The 26,373-nt window shown below is 40.4% G+C and overlaps 1 protein-coding gene across 1 annotated transcript in view; it reads left to right on the forward strand.

Moving 5' to 3' along the window:
• ASB7 (ankyrin repeat and SOCS box containing 7) overlaps window positions 1-26,373 on the forward strand; it is a 52,034-nt gene that overhangs the window by 15,848 nt on the left and 9,813 nt on the right. Inside the window, exon 5 of the mRNA XM_077762393.1 lies at window positions 16,609-17,214. Coding sequence (XP_077618519.1) covers window positions 16,609-17,214 — 606 coding nt within the window. The remainder of the gene's footprint in view (window positions 1-16,608; window positions 17,215-26,373) is intronic.

Below are 26,373 nucleotides of genomic sequence, written 5' to 3' on the forward strand. Positions count from 1 at the left end.
TGGATAGATTTAGGGCCAACGTTTATTGAGCAGTTAGTACCAGCCTAATGCTTCACAGCAGTTCTGTGAGAGTGAGTAGTAGTTTTTCCATTGAGGAAACTGAGCCACAGAATGGAAAATAATTTGCCCAAGGCCATTCACCCTATAAATGGTGGAGCTAGGGTTCAAACCCACTGTCTTAACTATGAATCTGTATGGCCCGCCTATAAGGATACAATGCAGTTCCAACAGCATGAGCTAAGTGCCGGGTATAAAAGGTCCCCACTGTTGCAGGGGTGGGTGTGGGGGCCACAGCAAAGGAGGTTTACTAGAGAAAACTTGGTTTGACTTGAGATCTTGAAAGGTGGGGCAGGGATGAGACAGTGGAAGGACAGAGATGTGGGATTGTCTGAAACACGTAGGACACTGGGTGTGAAGGGTAGGAGAAGGAAAGGGGCATGTTTGATTTTAAAAACTGAGAAGAGGTCAGTATGATTAGAGCATATCCAATAATTTGTTCTATGGACTTGTATCAGCCATCTGACATTTGACAGAGAGGAGTGGCAGAAACAGATTTGCGTTTTAGCAAATTCACTGGTGATAGTATGTGAACTTAGTGAAAGGGCCCAAAATCTCAGCAAGAGCAGGTGGGTGCGTATTTCTTGATCAGAATTGTGATCTCATTTCCCTGCACCCCACCGTAAGTTTATTGACCACCTGCTCTGTGTCAGGCACTGTTCTGAATGTAGTGGGAATATAGCAACAGAGTAAAGTCCCTGCTGTCATGGCACTTACATTTTTTTTAGAGAGAGCGAGTGTGTGCAAATGGGGTTGGGGGATGGAGAGAGAACCCAAGCAGGCCCTGCACTATCGGCGTGGAGCCCGATGAGGGGCTCAAACTTACAAACAGTGAGATCGTGACCTGAGACAAAATCAAGAGTCAGTCGCTTAACCAACTGAGCTGCCCAGGCACCCCAGCACTTAAGCATTTCTGAATGAAGGAAGTTGACCGTGAAATGTACAATGCCAGGTGGTGATCAGCACGGTGAAGAAAGATGAAGCAGAGAAGGGATAAAGAAGTACAGGCTTTTGTTTTAAATTAGGTATTAGGGAAGGCCTCCAGTGTGCCATTTGAATGGAATCTTGGAAGAAATGAAAACCAGACCATGAGAAAATCTGGCAGAAAAATCTTAAAGGGAACACCGGGGCGCTTGGGTGGCTCAGTCAGTTGAGCTGCCGACTTCGGCTCAGGTATGAGTTCAAGCCTTGTGTCAGGCTCTGTGTTGACAGCTCGGAGCCTGGAGCCTGCTTCAGATTCTGCCTCCGTCTCTCTCTGTTCCTCCCCTGCTCACACTCACTCACTCTCTCTCTCAAATAGAAGTAGACATTTAAAAACATTTTTTTAAAAAGAGGTAAAGGGAACAAGCAAGTGCTGCACAAATTCTGGGAAGGGAACATAAGTAGCACTTTGAAGACAAAGCCGGAAAGACTACAGCAAGAGCAGAACGATGGGAGAGAGGGGGCCGACCAGGCTAAAGAGATGATGAGCTGACATATTCCATAGGTCCTTGATGGTTCCAAAGGTTTTGGACTTTGTTCCAACTGAGAATGGAAAACCATCAAAGGTTTCTCAACTGAAGAATGAGAAGACCTTACTGAAGGGCTCACTCTGGCTTGAGGAAGATGGATTGTAGAGGAGCAAAAGATAAAGGGGAACACCTATTGGGAAGCTTTGGAATAGTTGAGGCAGGAGATGCTAGCGACTCAGCCTAGACAAGAGCAGTCCTGTGTTGAGAAGTGGTCAGATTCTGGAGAGGTTTTGAAAGTGGAGCCAGCAGGCTTTGCTGATAGAGTGGTTGGCTATGTGGTGGCAGTGGAAAGAAATGAAGATAACCGAGGTCTGGGGCCTGGGGGAGAAAAGGATTGCCATTTGGTGAATGAGCAGGGGAAAGTTAACCAAATGCAATTAAGAAAAACGGAACGTGGGGCGCCTGAGTGGCTCAGTTGGTTAAGTGTCCAACGTCGGCTCAGGTCATGATCCCGTGGTTCGTTACTTCGAACCCCACGTCAAGCTCTGTGCTGAGCTCAGCCTGGCACCTGCTTTGGATTTTGTGTCTCCCTCTCTCTCTGTTCTCCGCCACTCACACTCTGTTTCTCTGTCTCTCTTAAAAATAAATAAATATTTTTAAAAAGTAATAAAAAAAGAAAAACGGGATGTAGATGCTTAATACAAACCACTCACTACTGTAAAATCTGTTCACCTGCACAGTAAAACCACCAGTGAATGATGACAGCTCTAAGCAAAACTCATAGATGACAGGCTTTCTGGGACCATATTGGGATGCCAGTGATGTGGCCACCAGGGAAGCCTGGTCAGGGAGTGGCTGTGTGAAGCCATACTTGTTGGTACTGTGGGAGGAATCCAGTTTCATTGAGAAAATGAGCGAGTTTGACTTGGTTAGCTAATGGTGCCTCTATTTCAGAAGGTAGAAACAAAAGTGAAGCTCTCTTTCTTGTTTAAACCTAGGCCGTACCTAGCAGGCATGGCTATTTACATTTAAGTGAAATTTTAAATGAGATTAAAAATTTTTTAATGAAATTTTATTTTATTAAAAAAATTTTTTTTCATGTCTTTATTTTGAGAAACCGAGACAGAGAGCAAGCGGGGGAGGGGCAGAGAGAGAGACACACACACACACAGACTCTGAAGCAGGCTCCAGGCTCTGAGCTATCAGCACAGCCTGATGCGGGGCTTGAACCCACGGACTGTGAGATCATGACCTGAGCTGAAGCGGACACTTAACCGACTGAGCCACTCAGGCACACCTAAATGAAATTTTAAAAATCTAGTTCTGCAGTCAGAGTAGCCATGTTTCATGTGCTTAGTAGCTGCCATGGTAGACCTCATGGATATAAAACATTGGCTTGTGCAGAAAAATTACACTTTGCCTCTTTGTCGGCATTCCTTGGACATCCAGCAGGTTGGGTTCCAGACGATGGCAGTAGAGTGACTATCACAGTAAAGCAAGTCAATGAATCTTTGTTCTTCCAGCACACATAAGGATTATGTTGACACTATACTATAACCTGTTAAGTGTGCATTATGTTTAAAAATATATATACATGTCCTAATTAAAAAATATTTAAGTGCTAAATGCTGACCATCATCTGAGCTTTCAGCCACTCCTAATCCTTTTGCTGGTGGATGTTGATGGCTGCTGGCTGATCAGGGTGGTGGCTGCTGAAGGGTGTGGTGGCTGTGGCAATCTCTTCAAATGACAGTGAAGTTTGCCACATCGGTTGCCTCTTCCTTTCATGAACATTGCTCTTTAGCACGCGATGCTGCTTGATAGCCTGCTGCCCACAACTTCTTTCGAAATTGGAGTCACCTCTCAAACCCTGCTGCTGCTTTATCAAGTTTAGGTTCCATTCTAAGTCCTTTGTTATTTCAATAACCTTTACAGTGTCTTCACCAGGAATAGATTCCATCTCAAGTAACTATTTTCTTACCTGTAAGAAGCAATTTCTCACTGTTCCAGTTTGATCATGAGATGGTAGCAGTTCAGGTTCATCTTCAGGCTCCACTCCTTTTTTATTTTTTTTTTTGATCTTTATTTATTTTTGAGAGAGAGAGAAAGAGTGTGAGTGGGAGACAGAGTGTGAGTTTGTGTGTGTGTGTGTATGTGATAGAGACACACACACATGTATACACACACGCACACACACAGAATCTGAAGCAGGCTCCAGGCACTGAATTGTCAGCACAGAGCCTGACGTGTGGCTTGAACTCATAGACTGAGAGATCATGACCTGATCCAAAGTTGGATGCTCAACCAACAGTGCCACCCAGTCTTTCCTTTCAGGCTCCACTTCTAATCCTAGTTCTCCTGCTGTTTCCATCACATCTGCAGTCCCTTCCTCCTCTGAGGTCTTGAACCCTTGAAATCATCCGTGCGGGTTGGAATCAACTTGTTCCAAACTCTTGTTCACGTTGATATGTTAACCTCTTCCTGCAAATCACAAATGTCCTTAATGACAATTAGAAAGGTGGATTGTTTCCAGAAGATATTTAATTTTCTTTGCCTGGATCCAACAGAAGAATCACTGTAATGGCAGCTGGAGCCTTAGAAAATATATTTCTTTTTTTTTTTTTTTTTTTTAAAAATTTTTTTTTTTTTTTTTCTAAAATAGTTTATTGTCAAGTTGGTTTCCATGTAACACCCAGTACTCATCCCAACAGGTGCCCTCCTCTGTGCCCATCACCCCACTTCCCCTTTTCCCAACCACCATCAGCCCTGTTTGTTCTCAGCATTCAAGAGCCTCTCATGGTTTGCCTCCCTCCCCCCAACTATTTTTTCCCCCTTCCTCCTCCATGGTCCTCCGTTAAGTTCCTCCTAATCCACCTATACGTGAAAACATATGGTATCTGTCCTTCTCTGCCTGACTTAAGAAAATAGATTTCTTAAGCAATAAGATTTAAAAGTCGAAATTACTGCTTGATCTATTCGCTGCAGAATGGATGTTGTGTTCGCAGGCATGAAAACAACATTATCTCACTGTACACCTCCATTGGAGCTCTTGTGTGGCCAGGTGCATTGTCAACAGTCACATTTTGAAAGGACTCTTTTTTTCTGAGCAGTAAGTCTCAACAGTAGGCTTAGAATGGTCTTGTCTGTACACCATGTTGTAAACACATGTGCTGTTATCCAGGTTTTGTTTTTTCTCTTTACAGAGCATAGGCAAAGTCGATTTAGCATGATTTTTAAGGGCCCTAAGATTTTAGAAATGGTAAATAAGCACTGGCTTCAACTCAAGTCACCAGCCGCATTAGCCCCTAACAAGAGAGTCAGCGTGACCTTTGAAGCTTTAAAACCAGGCATTGACTTCTCCTCTCTAGCTATGAAAGTCCTACATGGCATCCAGCTTCTTCCAATAGAAGGCTGTTTTGTGTACATTGAAAATCTATTGTTTGGTGTATTCACCATCATTAACAATCTTAGCTAGATCTTCTGGGTAACTTGCTGCGGCTTCTATGTCAGCACTTGACTTGATGCTCACCTTGCACTTTTATGTTATGCAGACAGCTTCTTTCCTTAAACTTCAAGAACCAATCTCCTAGCTTCAGATTCTTCCTCTGCAGCTTCCTCCCCATTCTGAACTCTTCACAGAAGAGAGTGAGGGCCTGGCTCTCTAGACTAGGCTTTGGCTTAAGAGAAAGTTGTGGCTGGTTTGATCTTCTGTCCAGACCACTAAAACTTTCTCTGTATCAGCAATAAGGCTGTTTTGCTTTCTGATCATTTGTGTATTCACTGGAGGAGCACTTTTCATTTCCTTCAGGAACTTTCCTTTGCATTCACAGCTTGGCTAGCTGGCACCAGAGGCTTAGCTTTCAGCTCCTCTTGGCTTTCGACACGCCTTCCTCATTAAACTTAATCATTTCTAGCTTTTGATTTAAAGTGGGAGACACATGGCTCTTCCTTTTCACTTGAACACTTAGAGGCCATTATAGGCCATAAATTAGCCTAATTTCAGTATTGTTCTGTCTCAGGGAACAGGGAGGGGAGATAGAGAGATGGGGTAATGGCCGGTTGCTATTGCTTACATTTCCCATCTTATGTGGGTGCAGTTCATGGTGCCCCCAAACCGTTATAATAGTAACATCAAATATGAAACACAAATATAATGCATATAAGAGAAGTATAATATATTAGCAATATAATAACTAATAATTAGTAATAGTACATTACAAATCCTTGGTAATCCTTCTGTTCAGATTAGTGTGCTGTTGAAGTTATGCAGAGGAGTCTGTATTATGATAGTGGGAAGTATAAGAAACCCATTATTATTATCATGGGTATTAAAATAAAGATTGTCCCATTAGGAATCTCTCTAAAATTTCTGAGATCATGTTGGACATTTTATGAAAGTAACACTAAGAGACCCTGTCTTAGATGTGTTTATCTTTAGATTGGGTTCATGTAGCTGACTTTGTAGGCAGTCAACAGAAACTCTAAAAGTTAAGTCCATAAAGCAAACCACCATAGGAACCTGAAGAAAGAATCTCAGAGTTCCTCTTGATACAGTAGGTAAAATCCTCATGGTGAAACACATGAAAATAAGTTAGGGAGGCAAGGGATGAATCAAAGAAATCCATAGCAGTGTAGAAATTAATTTTTGGTTTTCAAAAAAGAAAGATTTTTGCAAATTATTATCCTAATTGTGATAAAACAGAGACATTAATGGTAGGAATTTATGAAAGCAGTTGTAGAAAGCAGTTTGGAAGTATGTATTAGTGCCTTAGAACTGGGAGATCTTTTTGTCCAGTAAATTTACTTCTAATTAATTTATTCTAAGAAATCCATCCTAAATGAAGGAATTTTTTTTGTGTCTGGAAATTTCACCCTTCATTTTCATATAATTTTTAAAATTCTCATGCCCAAATATAGAGAAAAGATTAAATTGGTAGATTGTGATCACAGTATGTGTAATTTTTTAAAAGGTATACAAGAAAACTGCAAGTCTACTGTTGGTGTTGAGAGTAATTATCAGGGAATGATGGTTTTTTTGTGCTTCTCTAAATTTTCAGTTTTTCATTAATGAAAAAAATTTGTGTCTGGGAGAAATCCTGTTTAGAGACATTATACCATCTGATTTTTCAACTTTGTATTTTGTGGTGAATTATTAGTAAAGTTTTAGGTGTTTGTTTAGATTGTTTTCCTCCCATCAGTGTTGCCTTTCTATCCTGTGTTAATACAGCTCAGTGTATAACTGTTTTAGATCCCCACTCAATGTCTGTTCCTGTGTAACTTAGCTAATTGCATTCGGTGCTACAAAAACTTTTTTTTAAAGAGTAATCACATGTATAGTGAACTAGGGTATGGTGCTTATATGCATATTTTCCTGATTTTAGGATTTTGCTTTTAAATACAAATGAGATGCATATAATAGTACATCTGTACAAATCCTGGTTATGACTTTGACCAGGTTAATGTATATTTTTCCAATCTTTAGACCAACTACTAAAAAAACAAAAACAAAGGTGTACAGTAGTAAAACCTTGGATTGTGAAATTTTGCAAGTGTTCCTCAGGACGAGCAAGCATTTCTAATAAATTTTAACTTGATAAAATGAGTGATGTCTTGCAATACGAGTTGTACGTGTTGCTGAATGTCACATCACAACTGAGGCCAGTGGTTCTTCTCTCTCTCTCTCTCTCTCTCTCTGGGATTGTGGGTGGTCATCAATTCAGTGTTACATTTCTGCAAAATCCTCAAAAGGAGGCAAAAACAATTGTCATTGGATAAGTTCTCTGTTAAAGTTGCATGAAAAGATTCCATTGAGTCAATAGATAGCTGTGATTCTATTAATGATAGCAAAAGCCATCCTACACAGTAACCCTCCTCTCTGTTGTCTCCCTCACACCAGCCACGAAGGTTTTCAAAGGTAAGTGCAGGTTAATTTGTTTATTTTTCTTTATATTTTCTACTTTCTTTATTATTTTATATTGTATTACAGTATTTGATTACAGTGTGAATATTTTCGGGTTGCAGAACGAATCATCTGAGTTTCCATTATTTCTTATGGGGAAATTGCTTTGATATATAAGTGCTTTGATTTACAAGCATGTTCCCAGAATGAATTATGCTCGCAAACCAAGGTTTTATTGTATAGCTAAAAAGTCAGTAGAGAAAATAGAATGCTAAAACATGGTCTAATAGTACAAAAAAGACAGTAAAGGGAAGAAGGGGAACAGTAGAGGAGACAAATGGAAAACGAATAAAATGGTAGATCTAAATTCAATTATATCAATAATTATATTAAACATTAATGAACTAAACACTCCCAGTAAGAAGCTAGAAATTGTCACAAAGGAGAAGTAGATAAGACTCCATGAAATGTTGCCTGCAAGAGATACACTTTAAGTATAGAGATACAGATAGGTCGAAAGTAGATAAATGGATAAAGATATACCATGTAAATGGTATTTAAGTGAACACCAAAGTGGCTGTAGCTAACATAGAAAATCTATTTTAAGACATAAACTCTTAGCAGAACTGAAGAAATGGGACAGTTCATCAGGAGGAATAAAGATCATAGGATGTGTACACAGGAAGAGAGCCCAAAATACATGAGACAAAAAATTGATAGTTAAAGGGAAAAATGGACAGTTTCACAATCACAGTTGAAAATTGTAGCATCTTGCAGCAATTGATGGAATGCCTAGAAAGAAATCAATAACTAGAGAAAATCTGAAAAACATCAAACACATTGACTTACTTGATATTTTTGAAAACTGCACTCAGCTCTTTCAGAATTTACATTTTTTTCATGTGTACGTGATAGGATACCAGGATAAAGTTGATGAAATTGTAAGAATATGTTCTCTGACTACGGTGGAATTTTATTAGAAAGCAACAACAATAGGATATCTGGGACAGCCTTAGATGTTTGGAAATTAAACAGAGTTCTGAACTGAATGCTAATGAAAATACAGTATATCAAAATTTATGGGATGTATTTGGTGCTTAGAGAGAAATTTATAACTTTCAATGCTTATAGTAGAAAAGAACCATCTTAGATCAGTTATCTAAGTTTTTTCCATAAGAAACTGAACCCAAAGTGGCTGTCCCCATCTGCCCTTTCTGTCCCCCAACAATTTCTGTGGCACATTATCATGAGGGCTGGCAGTCCCCTTGCTGCCAGTGGGCAGACCTGCTTTTGGAGCTCAGCAGAGATGCCCCATGCCTGGAGCATTGTTGAAAATAACACTGGCCTCAAATTAGGTGGCCAACAATCTACAAAGTCCAGCAGCACAGCTGCCTCAGGCTGTGATATTGGTTGGAGCGAGCAACACAGTACCCTCACATTTAATAGGAGACCTGGAGAATGAGACAGCCACTTGGGCTTTGTTGAGCTTCTGTATGTTCCTGGGAAGGAATTGGAAGGCTACATGCATGCTGAAGAAAGGCCACATAGAACCCTCGTTACGTACTCAACCCTGGCTGAACTTGAGACCAGAAGATCAGAGCTAGGGCACACTTGTAACTTCGCTGAATATTAAATGTGCGCCTCAGCCTGTATGCTGCATACCACCTTGGCAAAAAGTGTGAGAGCCTTGCTTATTCGAGATGTGTAAGTACAACCTCTGACCAGTCATTGGTAGTTATTTTTGCCAAACATAAATTATTCTTGGGAGTGGCCCCTAGAAGCCAGAATTTAATAATAACTAAGCAGAGATGTAAGTGGCTGCGTGCTGCAGAGAAGACTGAGTTTGTATAATTAGGCTGGCCATTTCGCTAAAACAAACAGCAGCACCATCCCACCTGGAATAGATGAGGACCACAATCAAGGGGTGCTTACAATACAGTCTAAAATCTTCAGTTTTCAGAAAAATTGTGAGATGTGCTTAAGAAACAGGAATGTATAGCTCCTACACAATAAATAAAGCCGGTTAATAGAAGGTGTCTCTGGAGGGGCCCAGATGCTATACTTAGTTAACAAAACTTCAGAGCAGCCATTATAAATGTGTTCAAAGAACTAAGGGCAGATACTACATTCAAAGAACTAAAGGAAAATGTGATGACAGTGGCTCATCAAATAGACACTAGCAATACTGAGAGAGAATTTACATATATGTGAATATACATGTGTGTCCCCAAATAAAAATTCTTGAGCTGAAAGTATAATAACTAAAATAAAGGATTCATTAGAGTAATTAACAGCAGATTTGAACTGGCAGAAGAAGGAATCAGTGACCTTGAAAATTGATCAACAGACATTATTTCAGTTTGAGGAACATATTAAAAAAAGAACAACAAAAATAGAGCCCCACATATCTGTGGGACATTATCAAGAATACTGATGTATGGGGGTGCCTGGGTGGCTTAGTCGGTTAAGCGTCCGACTTTCGCTTAGGTCATGATCTCAAGGTTCGTGGGTTCGAGCCCCACGTCGGGCTCTGTGCTGACTGCCAGCTCAGAGCCTGGAGCCTATTTCAGAGTCTGTGTCTCCCTCTCTCTGACCCTCCCCTACTCACGCTGTCTCTCTTTCTCTCTCTCCTAGAAATAAATAAAAATATTTAAAAAAAAAAAATACTGATGTATGCATGAGGCGTAATGGGAGAGCCAGAAAAGAGAGGAGAGAGAGAAAGAGGTGGAAAAAGATATTTAAAGAAATAATAGCTGCAGCTTCCCACATTTGATGGAAAATAGTAAACTATACATCTGAGAAGTTTGGCAAACTCCAAGTAGGATAAACTCATCTATACGCATAGTAGTCAAATTGTGTAAAGTCAGAACCAAAGAGGAAATCTTAAAAGGGGCTAGAGAAGTAACTCGTTATGTACAAGAATTCCTTGATAAGATTAACACTTAATTTCTCTTAAGAAACAACAGTGGCCAGAAGGCAGTGGGATGGCATATTCTTATTGCTGAAAACAAACTGCCAATCAGGAATTTTATGCCTAGCAAAACTGTCCTTTGTTTTTCATACCAAAAAAAACACAAAGATCACTGGTAAAGGTAACCACTGCGGTACATCTTACAAACAGTATATTCATTTCTATTGCTGTGTAACAAACAACACAAACATAAGGCTTAATACAGCACACATTTATTACCCTACAGTTTTAAAGTGTTGGCCAGAATGTTCTCATCTGTAGGCTTGACTAGAGAAGAATTTGCTTCCAAACTCATTCAGGTTGTTACCAGGGTAATTCCCTAGGACTGAGGGCTTCAAGCTCCTTGCTGGCTGCTGCCTGGAGGTTCCTGTGGTTGCTGCAGATTCTTGTCTTTAAGCTTTCTCACCAGCACTCCCTACCTCATCACGTCAGCAAGGAGAGTCGTTAGAGCGAGTCTCCCAATAAGATGGAATCTTCATATAATATACCACAATCACAGTAGTTGACAGCCCATCACCTTTGCCAAATTCTTGGGTTAGAAGGAAGTTCTAGCTTCTGCTTACAACTTGAGGGGAGAGGAGTACAGAAAGGCATGGGAAATGAAGAGGCAGAGATTATGGGAGGGGCCCCCTTAGAATCATTCTGCTGTAAACAGTATAAATGTGTTTCCCCATTTTCATCTCTTAAAGACAACAACATAAAACAAGTATAAAACTGCTGTTAGGCTTATGTAGAAATGTAATATATGTGAAGTGGTAGTTCAAAGGAGGGGGAGAGGAAAGGGGCTGTATTGGAACAGTTTCTCTGTACTGCTGGAATTAAACCCAAAGTAAGAATAGGAGTGAATGATCAAGAGAAGAGAAATCATTGGGATAGAAAATGGGCAAAATGATGGGGAAAACTGATGAAACAAAAAAAGCAAAAAATGGGTCTTTAAATAGATCAATAAAATTGATAAATCTGCAGCCAAACTAAAGAAAACAAAAGACATATAGCCAGTATTATGTATGGACAGATCCTACAGACATTAAAAGGGTAATAAGGAATATAGTGGACACCTTTTGCTGTTCAGAAGAAATGGACCAAAACTTTGAAAGACGCAAATTGTCAAAACTGACCCAAGGGAAAATAGAACAGTTTAATAGCCCTATACCAGAGAAATTTAGTTTATAATTAAAACTTTGCACTAAGGAAACTTCAGGCCCAGCTGCCTTCTCTGTTGAATTATTTCAACTAAAGTTGAGTTCAGTTAAAAAAATAAACAACAGCACTCCCCAAACTCTTTGAGGGAACACTTCCAAACTTACTGTACAAGGCTTGCAGTGCCCTGATATAAAACCAAATAAACACTGAAAGAAATGAAATCTATATACCAGTATCCTTGGTGACAATAGATTAAAAAAAAATCCTGGACAAAATACTAGCAGATCTTATCAGTGTACAAAAAATATTACATCATGGCCAAGTACTGTTTAACCCAGGAATACAAGGTTTAAGATACGTAAAACATGGTAACTTCCACTATCAATAGAATTAAATACCAAGTGATCATTTCAAAAGACGCAGTAAATACATGTGACAATATGAAATACTCATTCATCATAAAGACTCAGCAAACAAGAAACAGAAGATAACTTCTAAAACCTTAAGGAAAGACACCTAGGAAAAACTATAATATTCATCATAGTAAGTGGTGAATTGCCGAAGGCTTTCCCTCAGAGATCAGGAACAAGGCAAGAGTATATGCTTTTACCACTTTTATTCAACACTTGTTTAAGTAAGAGGCCTATGGATTGACAAGGAAGAAGTGAAGCTGTCTTTCTTTGCACAGAATGTAATTGTGTACGTAGAATAACATAAGAAATATACAAGAATATGCTTAAACTAAAATGCTAATTTAGCCAATACACAGGTCAATATATAGCGAACCTTATTTCTCTATGTCAGCAGTTAGTAGTACTTGGAAAATGAAATATCAAAACAATGCATTATTATACAAACAAAACTTAAAATAAATTTTAGCAATAAATGTAATGAACGATGTGCAAGACCTATACACTGAAAAGTACAAAACATTCCTGAGGGAAATCAAAGAAGACCTAAATAAATAGATATTTAATGTTCATATTTGGAAGAATCAGTATTATTTGAAGTATTTGGTGATAGTTTCCATTTGTAGGGGTGATGAAGTTCTAATCAAAATCCTGCAGGTTTGTTTGAAGAAAATTGTCAAATTGATTCTAAAATTTATTGGCTAAAACAATTTTTGAAAAGGTTTGAGGATATATATACTACCTGCTATCCAAACTTACTGTAAAGCTACAGTAATCAAGACAAGCCAGTATTAGTGTATGGATACACTTTTAGGTCAATAGAACAGAATAGAGTTTGGAAATAGACTCACACTTGTGTATAGTAACTTGGTTTTCAACAGTGGCACAAGGATAAATCACTGGGAAAAAGATAGTTTTTACAACAAATTGTTCTAGACAACTAGATACCTAGGGGGAAAATAATGAACCTTGATCTGATCTCACTGTACACAGAAATCAACTAGCAATAAGTCATTCTCCTAAATGTGAATTGAAAGTCTTAACACTTCTAGGGGGCACCTGCGTGGCTCAGTCAGTTAAGCGTCTGACTCTTGATTTCACCTAAGGTCATGATCTCGTGGTTCGTGTGAGTTCAAGCCCCACATCAGGCTCTGTGCTAACAGCATGGAGCCTGCTTGGGATTCTGTCTCTCCCTCTTGCCCTGCCCCTCTCCCACTCAGACACACGCATACTTTCTCTCTCTTAAAAAAAGGTATAACACTTCTTGAACAAAACATAGAAATTCTATGTGTCATTGTGTTGGGCAAAGATTTCTTAAATGGGACACACAAAGCAAAAGCAATTTAAAAAAGTCAACTTCAACAAAATTTAAAACTTCTGCTCTTCAAAAAACCCCACAAAACAGTATAGAACATGAAAAGACAATCATGAGACTAGGAGAAAATATTTATAAAATGTACCTGACAAAGGCTTGTATTCCAGAATATACACACAACTAATTATAAACTCAGTAATGAGAAATATAGCCACTTGGTAAAATAATGTAGCAATTTCTTGGAAAGTTAAACCTGCACTTAACATGTAACCCAACAGTTCTTTCCTAGGTATTTACCCAAATGAAATGAAATGATACACACTTACAGACTTAGGTGTGAATGTTCACAGTAGCCGCCTTCATAGTAGCTTCAAACTGGAACTACAATTGTCCACCTGCTGGTGAATTGTAAATAAATATATATCCATACTATGTAATACTATTCAGCAGTACAAAGGAATGAACCTTTGATACACACTGACAACATAGGTGGATTTCAAAAACACCTTGCTGAGGGAAACAATCCAAACACCAAAGTCTACACACTAAATGATTCCCCTTATATGAAATTCTGGAAGGGCAAAACTTTAGTGGTTTCCTGGGACCCAGGGTCTGGGTGGGAAATTGACTATAGAGAGGCAGGAAGGAACTTGTTGAGTGGATGGAAATATTTTGGTTGTGGTGGTGGTGGTTACATGGCTGTATATCATCCATCAAAGTTCATCAACCTCTACACTTAAAATGGATGAATTTTATTGTACCTAAGTCAAGCTGTTGGGAAAAAAATCCTGTTGGTGGGAAACATTCATTTACATATACTTTAAAAATTTTTTTCAGTAGATTTAAGAGGATTTCTTGAGACTATACTATAACTTTTTAAAAATAAGTTGAACCTGAAAAAAATAAAAAAATAAGCTGCATTTGGGAGGGAGGGAGGCTTTCTATAAGTGGACAAAGTAAGGCGGTGGGTAGGGCTGCTCTGTTCGTGTTCAGGGAAAGCTTTTCTCAGAAGGAACATTTGAGCAGATACAGATGAGCTGAATTGAGTTCAAAGAAATATCTTCACGCGTGCCTTGGGCATCTCTTAATTTATATCTGTGTGTTCTGTAGTTTCTATTACTATTACAAATGAGCTATTTTTCTTATCTGTTGCATTGGCCAATAATAATCCTTAAATTAATCTTTGTTTGCATTTTCAGTGGTCTTATATCTCCCATTTCTTAATTCCTTGAGGACAGTTAAGTATGCAATTCTATGTGTTGTTAATTTACATCTCTTCCTTCTGTGCTATGTTTACAGGATGTGCTTACTTAATGCATTTTCATGGTTTTTACTGAGACTAAGCAGATCCTTGTTGTATCTATCAGTCTTTGTTTTTCCTAGCTCAGTATAGCACCAAAATGTAAGTAGCACCTAAAAAAGCTGTATTAAGGTGGGAAACCAAAGATACTAGTGCAATTTCATGTAACCTAACTTCACTCTTGCTGTCAAATAGAGTGAGTATAAGACACGCATAAGACTGTGTGCTGACCCCTGTACAGACACCCTGGTGGATAAAAGGTGGGAGGAATCAAAGAAGATATTCTTAAATCTGACAAGTTAAGGAAGAATGTCAGAAGCAGCTCATTAGATACAGATTAGAAATGTAAGTCTTCACAAGATTCATTGTTTCATTTGAATAAAAGGGATTCTTTTAGACTTTATGCCTGTCTTCAGTTGGTGTCCATATATAAGGGAGGTAAGTATCAGATGTGAAGTCTCAGTGTCAAGCTGTCAAAATGAAAACATTAGTAGCCAAAGTTTGTGCCTTGCCAGCAGATGGCAGCAGAATGCTTTGTTTAAGTGTTCTTGCTTTCATGATTATTTTTTTAAGTCACACAGTAAATAGGTACTGTATCTTTTTCTTTTAGCAAAGGCCAGGGCAGGTGGAATACTCTTATTCTCTTTAAATGGTAATAACTACCTTTGAGTACTGTCAGTTTATACTAAATGGTTTTAGAAATTCAACTGATACAGCTTACATAAAAATATTAACTTTTTACAGGTGTTTTTAGCAACTACTTCTTAATTGTCATTTGTATTCTCCATAGTATTATTAATATTTTATATATAGTTTTCTGCCTCACATTTTCCCTGAGGGACACAGCTGTTCTAATATAGTTTGGAACTAAATAACATTTCAGTAAGCAAAACTTGAAGTTTTAATCATATGACTTTGGATATTTTTTGTTTGAAAAATGTTCATGAATTTCTTTGTTTTATGAACAAACCAGAAATTAAGGGTGTCATTTATAAGAAGAAAACATTTCTAACAATCCTAGGTAGTTAGGTCTGGCCAATTTATCTTCACGTGAAATTGCTAGCCTCCAGGAAGTTACCTACATAGTAGATAAGAGTACTTCTCGAAGCCCATTTTCTACCCATAGCGCCAGAAGGTCATGGAAGGAGGGTTATATAGAACTGACCGTTGGCTTCCGGGGAGATTGGGGGCAGGTGACAAGTCTGTGACTTGAATAATCACACAGCAGATAGATTATTATCGTTTTTCTTCTTTCATTCTTTCTCCCTTCCCTTCTCCTTTCTCCCTCTTCCCCCGCCTCTCTCTCTGTCTGTCTCTCTCTCTTTCCATAAATCAATCCATTTAGGAGAGTTTTGGAACTGTTTTAGAAAATAATATTTATACAGTGCTGAGGTTTCTCCAAATTTTTCACACAATGTGGTGCTTAATTCTTATAAACTCCAAAATTCTTGTAAAACAAAGAATCTAGAATAGTCTTTTATCTTATGAAAACATGATTTATCAAGATCACTTAACATATATCTTACATGCTTTGGAATTTTTACAGACCACAGAAAATCTTTTTTTTCCTTCCTTTTTTTTTTTTTTTTTTTTTTNGCCTGCCAGACCACAGTACATCCGTAATTTAGAGCAGCAGATGTTGCTACACATGCTTCTCTTTAAGACCAAGAAACACAAGAGAAAATAAAACGAAAAGTTCAAAACAGAAGAGAAACATGAAACAATACAGAGATGAGAGAGTCGAGTAGCCAAAAGCAATTGATTAAATTAGCCAAGAGAGGGGATGTGGCGGTCTGAACTCTCTGTTTTACCCATCTATCTTTTAAATACTTTGTCAGTCATTTTCATTCTGTTAACCCAGGTTTGATAACTTTCTACCAAAATTTATTTTCCATGAAAACTATGCTTCAACTAAATTGAGGAAAGAAGTACTTGATGTTCATTATAATGTTCAGTCATTTCACATTTTTTATGGAAATGGTCTTAAATGCCCTGTGCCATGGTAGAATCCATTGTTTTGTCTTCAAGTCTGCTAATGTTTTTGTTTTGGTTTTAACCCTAGCTGATCCCACAGTCAAGGACTTGATTGGAGGCTTCACTGCTCTTCATTATGCAGCTATGCACGGCCGGGCCCGGATTGCACGCCTGATGTTAGAGTCCGAATACAGGAGCGACATTATTAATGCCAAAAGCAATGATGGCTGGACTCCCCTCCATGTGGCTGCTCACTACGGGAGGGACTCTTTTGTCCGACTCTTACTGGAGTTCAAGGCTGAGGTCGACCCGCTCAGTGATAAAGGCACAACACCACTTCAGCTCGCCATTATCCGAGAGAGGTCAAGCTGTGTGAAGATCCTCCTGGACCATAATGCCAACATCGACATCCAGAATGGTTTCCTGCTGCGATACGCTGTGATCAAAAGCAATCATTCTTATTGCCGAATGTTCCTTCAGAGAGGAGCAGACACAAACTTGGGTCGCTTAGAAGATGGACAGACTCCTTTACATTTGTCTGCCCTTAGGGATGATGTGCTTTGTGCACGGATGTTATATAATTATGGAGCGGACACAAACACAAGGAACTATGAAGGACAGACCCCATTGGCTGTTTCAATAAGCATTTCTGGAAGTAGTCGACCATGTTTGGATTTCTTACAAGAAGTCACAAGTATGTAATTTCATTATTACTGTTACTGCATTTAAAAAAAAAAAATGCTCATCTCCTTAGGGGCTTTAGACGTTTTCACAACTTAAAATGACCAGACACTAATGATTCCTATTAGTCCTGCTTGTTAATAAGTATTAATTTTCTACCTCATTCATCTGAAGTAAAAAGAAACTTCTAGATCACAAGATTTCATACAAATTTGGTTGAGTTACTGAAAGTAACAGGGGTAGATAGGTGAGAGAGGAAATGGAGAAAAGGACAGAGAGAAGAGAAATTTTTAAATTCATTAACATCTGTGTTGGAACAAGGCAGCTTGCTGGTCACACACATAGTTGTTCAGGCTTTCATGGACTTCAGATTGAGGAATGAACAGGAGAGTTTTGGAATTTAGGTTTCATATCTGTGGAAATATCCTAGAATTTGTGCTTTATTGCTAAGCTGTTGCTCATCATTTTAATGTTGTTTTTCTGGCTTCCCTTGATGTGACCCCACACGAGCTGAACAACAGTGTTCCTGATTTAGGGATCCTACTAATGCAGGTTAAGGATGCTAGGAGTTGTAAGAAAAGATTGTTTTTGTCAGTGGGAAATTTGGTGCCATTGTCCCTGGCCCACATGATTTCCACTTCTGCCCTGGTTTTGTGTGGGCACTTCTTCTTAAAGCCTGGAGGCGTGTGACCTGCCTCATGTAGTGGTGTGCGTGTTTGCATCATTTTTCAATTTTTGTGTGGACACAGCCTCCTTCTCTTGCCGGGGTGTCCTGTGTGACTAATCGAGTGTGTGTCTCAGAGCTCAACATCCAACGGGAAGCTAACTGCTATCTACCAGCCACGGCACTTTTTCCTTTCCTCTCCTGATTTTTACCTTTCAGTCATTAAGAAGGAAGAAGAAGTTAGGGTAACAGGTACTGAGGGGTAAGGAGTTGACCTGACCATGTAGATAATCTACTCCCCTGTTTGGAACTGAATTTGGGAATAGAAATCTTATATACAAATGAAGTATAATTTGAATTTTGTGTTTATAAAAAAGCAAAGAAGACATTGTCACCATAGGGTGTATGCAGACTAAAGCATAAAAAGAAATCACATTCAGGGTCTAACTGGTGCGCCCAGTGGGTCTTTCTGTGGTGATGGAAATGGTCTATCTGTGCTGTCCAGTATGGTGGGTGCTGTACACTTGTTACATGGCTAATGCCCCTGAGGAACTGAATTTTTTTTAATGTTTATTCATTTTTTTAGAGAGAGAACGTGAGCAGGGCTGAGTGGGGGCGGCGGGGGGGGAGGGCAGAGAGAGAGAGATACAATCTGAAGCAGGCTGTAGGCTCCGAGCTGTCAGCACAGAGCCTGACGCGGGGCTTGAATGCATGAACTGCAAGATCATGACCTGAGCTGAAGTCAAATGCTTAAACTCACTGAGCCACCCAGGTGCCCCAAGGAACTGATTTTTAATTTAACTGTATTAATTGAAATTACACGTGCCCGGTGGTTCCCGTGTTCCACAACACAGGTCTGTGCCTTGGGAGAGCTGTGTTGGGCTGACTGGTAGATGGTCCCTTCCAGAGAGTTTTTGAGGCACGCAACCTACAGAGGATGGGAGATGTTGTGTTTGTTGGTTCCTCACCAGTTTACTCTGACTCCTCATATCCAGGCCACATTTTCTGAAAAGTTTGCTGTGAAATTTCAAGTGCTGATTCTCTCAGCAAGTTTTCTAGCAGTCTTCATGCGTAGACTGGGAGGGGTATAGGTGTTATAGAGACAAGATGACTCTTGACCTTGAGCTTAGGATTCTGTCATGGTAAATAGCCGTGAAGTATCTTTTATTCTTTATACATCTTGACTGTCTTTGAGTTGTTGTATCATTTTTGTCTTACCTCTCACTGGAGACTCCTGGTTAGATTCGTGTGACTGCCTTCAGGAAGGCCTATTACATGCATAAATGCCTCAGCACCTTTTATTAAATTTCGCTCAGCAGTTAATAGCATCAGCTAGAGCTAGGATGCCCAGGCTCAAGTCCTAACTCTGCTTGCTACGTGTGACCTTGGGCAGGTTACCCAAGTGTTCTGTGCCCCAGTGTTAGCATTAGGATAATTATATCTGTTTTGTAGGCTTGTCGTGTGGATTAAATGAGTTAATATTTATAACGCACTAAAACAGTGCCTGGCACATTTTAATGGCTATATGTGTTTTTTAAATGAAATAATGAAACGGGAGTGGATGAACAGCAAAGGCTGGCTTGCTTCCAATAGAGCGAATCCCCTAGATTCCTGTTCTCCCCTTGCCTCTCAAATTCTTGCCTCCCAATTTCAGCTCGGTGGACTCCTACGTAGTCTGCACATGGAGACACAAGGAGGGATGGGGAGCACTGCCCTTTCCCATCAGCCTCAGAGCTGCTGAGTTACAGCACAGAGTGCTTCTGGGGGGCAACACTGTTGAGTTACAAGAAAATTCACAGGTACCTTTAAAATTAGGGGCACGTGGAAAGAGTGATGAGGCTGCCTCTTCGTATTTGAGATTTCCCGCTGCACGTAGAGCGGAGCTGTGTACCTGGTAGGCCCTCAGGAAATGTGGGTCAGCTGGCTGACTGGTGGTTGGTGGCCGAGGAAACTTGGTATGTTTTTTAGAAGTGAAGGGCTGTCAACCTTCTGAAGGCTGCAGTATCCGTTACGTTCAGGTGCCTCACCTTAGGCCATTCCTCGTTGACTCTCCAGTGAGGTTTCCTGCCAAAAGCAAAACGTTTCTGCTTGACCTGTGCATCATTTATTAGATTTTCTTTTCCCTGGTAAGTAATTATCTGCTAGAAGGACCAACTGTAACTGATGCTTTTTGGAGCTCTCTACTGAGCTCTCGTGAAAGCCAGCGCAAAGGAAGGGTCGGGTAGTTCAGGGAGCATTAAGCCAAATCTGCACGCTCCCTCTGGCCTCCACGATGCCAGTGAGCACCAGGCACCAAGCTGTTGGCTTCTAATCTGAGACCCCTGAGGTGTAAGGATGGCCGAAGTGCCACTTGTGGTCTTTACTCAGGTCTCTTCTACTGTTCATTGCACCCTTGTGACTAGAAGCAGTTTATTTAAGTTAAAAGAGCCCAAGACAGTTATAATCCTAGAACCTAAAAACTATTGTGGCTTTTTAGAAACATCGCCATAAAAACTTTGATACACACTGTATAGAAACAGAACAGATTGAGTGGCTTAGGTATAAAGTAGTATCTGCTGGACCCTATTGATTGTGGATCAAGGCAGAAACCACGAAGAGCTGCTGGTCCTGTTCACCTGCAACCCGACTTCTAGAAACGTCTGTTTCTTAGAATGGCTGAAACCTGACATGGTCTCCTCCAGAAAGCCAGTCAAGTGAAGGAGCAGCTTCTTTGTGCCCCGGACCAGTACACACAGCTAAGAGCCGAAGATTGTACGTGAAGAATTTGGGTCACCTTACAGAAGGAAAGATGTTTCCAGCATAGAGAAGCAAGTTTCTGTTCTTTATAGTTCTTTTACTTGAAAGAAAAAAAACGAGAAAGTGAACAACTGAACAATGAAGGTGTGACTGATCACAGGTAGAAGTGGTAGCAGGGACAGTTTGCAGTAGACACCTACTTGTTGGTGGAGAGAGGAGAGGTCCATTTAGGACTGAGGCCCTGGATAAGGAGTTAAATAGCCCCTTGCACCAGGGCCAAGGCTCAGGTGAGGCCAAGTGGGGTGCCTAGGGCACAAAATTTAAGAAAAAACTCATTCTCAGGGTCATGCAAATGCACAAAAGTAATTACAGGAGAATAATTTATACATAGCGTTAAACACCATTACGGAGCTGAGAGGATCTTGGAAGCTCAATGGGAATGTCTAAAATTCTCCAGCCAGAGGTAAAGAGCAGAATGATGTAGGAATGTTTGCCCAATTCAAAAAAGAAAGTAAACATTTAGCACAAGAAAAGGGCAAGCGCAAGAAAATGTTAAAGCAGGTACAATATTAAAATGTCGATAAAGACTATTTCATCAGTAAAGCTCACCCTGAGGATATGGTTAAATAATAACCGAACTCGGCCTGAGCAATTCGATTATAATCGAGTGTTCTTTTTCCCCTTATCATCTTCCCATGCCATAATGTAAACACCCTTACTCGATGTACGGACGAAGGAGTTATTCAGGATGTAAAATCTTTTATAAGAGAGAAATTCCACAAGAAAGCTTAACCTCCAGCATTGACCAGCAAGGACTTTTAAACTCATTGGGGTGGGAGGGGACACAAAAAGGATTTTAATTACCTGCATGGCTGGAACTTTGTTTGGAGAGAAGTAGCAAAGAACTTAGTTTCAGGGGAAAGCCCACTTCTTCATGCGCAGGCACAAGTCACATATGTGGTCACTATGGACTATCTTCAGCCAGCCACCTCTGCAGGAGAAGGCCTCAGGACTGAACAGATCTGGTACCTGCAGCTCCTTGTGCACAAGGGTGTGGAAATTGGAGGAAGGTTTTAGAGAACACAGTCAGGTCAGAGTAGAGAGGGCAGTAAGCAAGATGGCTCCCTGCGGGAGAGCGCCACCTGAGAGGAGACCGCCTCCACGTCTGATAGGCAGGACTGTTTGAAGAACAGGTTCCATGTTGTGCTGCCTACTAAGGAAATCCTTCGATTGTAAGGCTTACCATTTCTACACAGAAAGAAATGTTCTGGAGGCAACGTGGAATCAAAGACTTGTGCAAGCAGCAAGGTCAAGGGCTATTGGAGGGGTCAGGCTTGTCACCCATTCCTCCCTTTGCCAGTGACATCCACGTCAGTACTTACTGTGTGGAATCTACCTCTGCAGAGCTGCTATTTCATGAAGGCATTAGAGAGGCAAGCTTTTACCACCACCATCAAATATTTTCGTTAGTTTTAACAGAGCAATCATTGTTAAATTGCCTGTCTGATAATTCCAACATCTGTGTCATAGCTGAGTCTGCCGATGCTTGGCTTTGTGTCTTCCGACTGTTGTTTCTTCTTGCCTTTTAGCCTGTCTTGTAATTTTTTATTGAAGCCAGACATGATGGATCAGGTAATAGGAACTGAGGCAAATGGGCCTTTAAATATCAGGCTCTGTGTTAAGCTGGCTAGGAGCTGGGCTGTGTGCTTTGTCTGCTATAGCTATAGGCGCCGGAGGCTTCCAACCTTCCTGCATCCTTGGTTTTGTCTCCCCTCATGCCTTTAGGCTTCTCTTAGTACTTAGTCCTCCTCAGAAGTTGCAGCATCTTGTGGCTCTTTCAGATGTATCTGTAGTCCACTGTCCTCACACCGGAGCCCTGTTGCCATGGAGGCAGGGTGTGAGGAGGCCAGCAGTCTATAAAATTTCAGTGTTTCAGGTGGCCTGTGTCCCTGGGCTGCGGCCTTCATAAGCGTTTCTTAGTTTGCCCTCAGATGCCCCCACATCTTTCTTCCCCTTAACATGCACACCCCTTGGTGAGACTGAAAGCCTGTGGAGACAAGTCAGAGAAATGTTTTCTCCAGGTGGGTTAAGACTCTGGTAAGGTCTTTCCCTGTAGAGAACAGGCCTTTGTTTTGGAGAAGGCTCTGGGTATAGGTCACGTGGTCATTCTTACCCTGCCTTGCCAGAGCCACAAAGGGGTTTTTATCACCTGTTCACTGTGAGAACCTGATGGGGTTCCTGTGAGTAAAACTGAGAACTTGTGGGGGCTCTTACTGTCAGGCCAGTCCACACACAAGTAATTCGTCAAAATTACCATTTAAGCGATTCTACCAGTTCATGGCTCCAGCATCTTCTGCACCAGGTACGCACATCTCCGCAGTAACTCTCTGGATTTGTCCCTCTCTCTCGATTTTGTGGTGGATGTTTGCCCTATGAGTTCTTTTCACGGGTGGGTGGGTCCAAGGGAAGTCACTGATTTTTGAGCTTGTTCAGCTTTTCCTTCTTACAAGGATGGGAGTGATGACTTCCATGCTCTTGACATGTTCAGGAGCTGAAACTGGAAGCCTGTTCGTTAGTTTTGTCGTTTTTACCTGAAATGTGAAAAATGCGCTATCCATGGTCATTTGGGCTGAGTAGTGCTTTGCCCACCGGAATTCAGAGGCACATCTCACCCATACACCATCCTGAAGACCTCTCAGCTCTGCCTGTCAGAGGTGCTGTTAAATTAGGTGTATCCAGTGGTGGAAAGAGGGGCTGATGGGTTCTTGACCCCATGTCTGACCTGCCTAAAAACCTTAGGCAAGCCGCTGGGCCTCCCCGCTCCCCCAGGTTCTCAGTGCCCCACCTCTGAACCATGGGGGGATCAGACCGTAGTCTCTGGGGTCTCTCCCTTTTTAAAATTCTTACCAGTAACCACTCGTAAAGGGGATGTTTTCCTTCTGCTTGAGACTTTATTTTACAATTTATGTAGAATAGTGCAGACTCCTGGGGGGTCCTCGAGACCATTTTAGGTGCCTGCACAGGCAAAACTGGTTTCATAGCAACGCCAGGTGATTTGCCTCTTTAACTGCACTGACGTTTGAGTGGGCGTGAGAGCAACGGCAGGTAAACCTGCCGGCTCCTCAGTGTTCTTAATCGAAGCTGAGGCCAGGGCCCCAAAGCTTACAAGTAGTCCTTGTGTTCCTCACCACCAGGCAATCTCACTAAAGAAGATTCCAGTTCCATTTAGGGATGTCTTTGACGAAGTAGTAAAATTAATCCCATTAAATCTGATCCCTCTGAGTGCATGTCTTTTTAATATGCTGTGGGATGCAGATTGAAAGTATATTCTTCCTGCATTCCAGAGTGCTATGACTGAACTGTGAAAACACTCATTTGAGTTGTTTGAGCTGAACCAACAGCTTTTGTCTGTGTGTGTGTGTGTATGAAACACCCATTTTTACTTGGAAGATCCACTCACAGCCAAACTATAGCTATTTCACCTTGGGTATTTGACTTAACATTTCCTTGTCACCCTAAGGGAAACAACTGACTGTATTTATGGCAAGTCAGAATTTGAGCTTTCAAGTGAAAACTAAAATTTTGAAAAGCTTGTGTTTGCTACTGTGACTTGGTAGTTTCCTAATACGTAGACTTTTTTGAGATCAGCGGTGATACTAACAAAAGTGATATTTTGATACTCTGTAATGAAATGGGTCAACGTACCATTCAAAGGGCAAGATAGACCAATGGATTTAAATGTGAAAGAGTACAAAAGGTTCATTGATTTGGTTTCAGATTTCCTATTGCAACTAACCTTTAAAAAAATAATACTTGTCGAGTTTTGGTGAAGTATCAAAGATGATGATTATCTCAAAGGGCTATGAAAATATTCCTTCCTTTTCCAATGATGTGAGGCTGGGTTTTCTTCAGTTACTTCAGTCGAGACAGCGTATCCCAACAGAATGCAGGAACGGAATTCTGGATCCAGCTGTCTTCTGTAAAGCCAGACTTTAAGAGATAACTTGCAAAAACATGTAAAACAGTACCACTCTTCATGTGAAACCTTTTTTATTTTAGAACGTAGCTTTTTTTTCCCCACAAAAATTTAGTTCAGGTGATAATGAATTTATATTACTGTTATTATATTTTTTAAAGATTTTATTAAGTACTCTCTACACTCCACATGGGGCCTGAAATCACAACCCTGAGATCAGGAGTCACAACTTCCACTGACTGAGCCAGCCAGGTGCCCCCCCCCTCCAATATTACTGTTATTTTTAAATGAATCAATGAATATGTTTTAAATTTCTCAATCTTCATGTCTAAGTATGGCAAATACCGATAGGTATAACCCACAGAAACAAAAATTCTTTGAGGTGCTCTAGTTTTGTTTTTTTTTTTAATGTCTTTATTTTGAGAGACAGAGACAAAGAGCGAGCAGGGGAGGGGCAGAGAGAGAGAGGGAGGCACAGAATCCGAAGCAGGCTCCAGGCTCTGAGCTCTCAGCACAGAGCCCGACATGGGGCTCGAACCCACAGACTGTGAGATCATGACCTGAACCGAAGTCGGATGGTCAACCGACTGAGCCACCCAGGTGCCCCTCCAGTTTTTAAGAGTGCAAAAAGGCCATAAAACTTAAAAACTTTGAGACCTAGTGATGTGCAACCTCTCTATACAAAATTTAAGGACACCTTGTTAGCCTAGTGTTTTCGAATTTGGTGAATCTCTCATATATTTCTCTTTGCAGTTTCAGCCTGGATAAAGTGAAATGCTTTAAATTACAATTTGCCCTATGCCAGCGTATTTTCAGTTTAGGATCTCTGGAGATCTGTGTTTGCTGAAGTGTGTCTATAAAATTGTGGTTGTGTCAGATGTATGAGAGTACAGATTCATTATTCAGATTAATTTGGAGGACTAGTAAGTACCCTGGATTCTAGATCCCACTTATAGAGAGCAGTGATCCAAGGTGCTAGAAGTCCAGTAAATTAACCATTTAATTTTGTTTGCTAAACAGCTGAACAAAATTACATAGCATCTTTTATTCCTGTGGCAAGCTCCAGTATAGAGTTTTTCTTATGGCCGAGAATATGCTCTTTGGGTGCTTACTATCCTAAGGAGCCCTCTGAGTTGATGCAGCAATCTCTGTTTCTAGTAGATGCTGTTCATAGGCCTGAAGCAACCACTCAGTGGTGTGTTAAAGGCAGGACTGGGCAGCATTTCAGATTGTGTATTTTAAGAAATTAAATGACATAGATTTCTGAGAAAAAGAGATGAGAAGGGAAATGAATTGGGTAAAGTGTTTTGGGGAGACTTAATCTATCAGTTACTTAAGCTTGTTGTTTTCTAGAAGAGCATCACAGGTATTTAAAAACACTGTTTTAGGGACACCTGCGTGGCTCAGTCAGTTGAGCGTCCGACTTCGGCTCAGGTCATGATCTCACAGTTTGTGAGTCTGAGTCCTGCACCCAGCTCTGTGCTGATGGCTCAGAGCCTGGAGCCTGCTTTAGATTCTGTCTCCCTCTCTCTTTGCTCCCCGCTCCACTCACACTCTGTTAATCTCTCTCTCAAAAATAAATAAACATTAAAATTTTAAGAACACTGTTTTATAAACACTGCAGTAATCTGAAGTGTGTTTTTATTTAAATAGTCAAACACTATGTTTTAGCTGCAAAGTTAAGCTTCAAAAACAGTTTCAAACTTTAAAAAAAAAGAATACAAGTCATGACTTTTTTTAATTTTAAGAAAGTGAAATTTAGGCTGTGGTGTTCTCTGCTAAATCTAATATGTTAA

This window comes from Crocuta crocuta, unplaced genomic scaffold (genome assembly GCF_008692635.1).
Source record: "Crocuta crocuta isolate KB4526 unplaced genomic scaffold, BGI_CrCroc_1.0 scaffold93, whole genome shotgun sequence".
Lineage (NCBI taxonomy): Eukaryota > Metazoa > Chordata > Mammalia > Carnivora > Hyaenidae > Crocuta > Crocuta crocuta.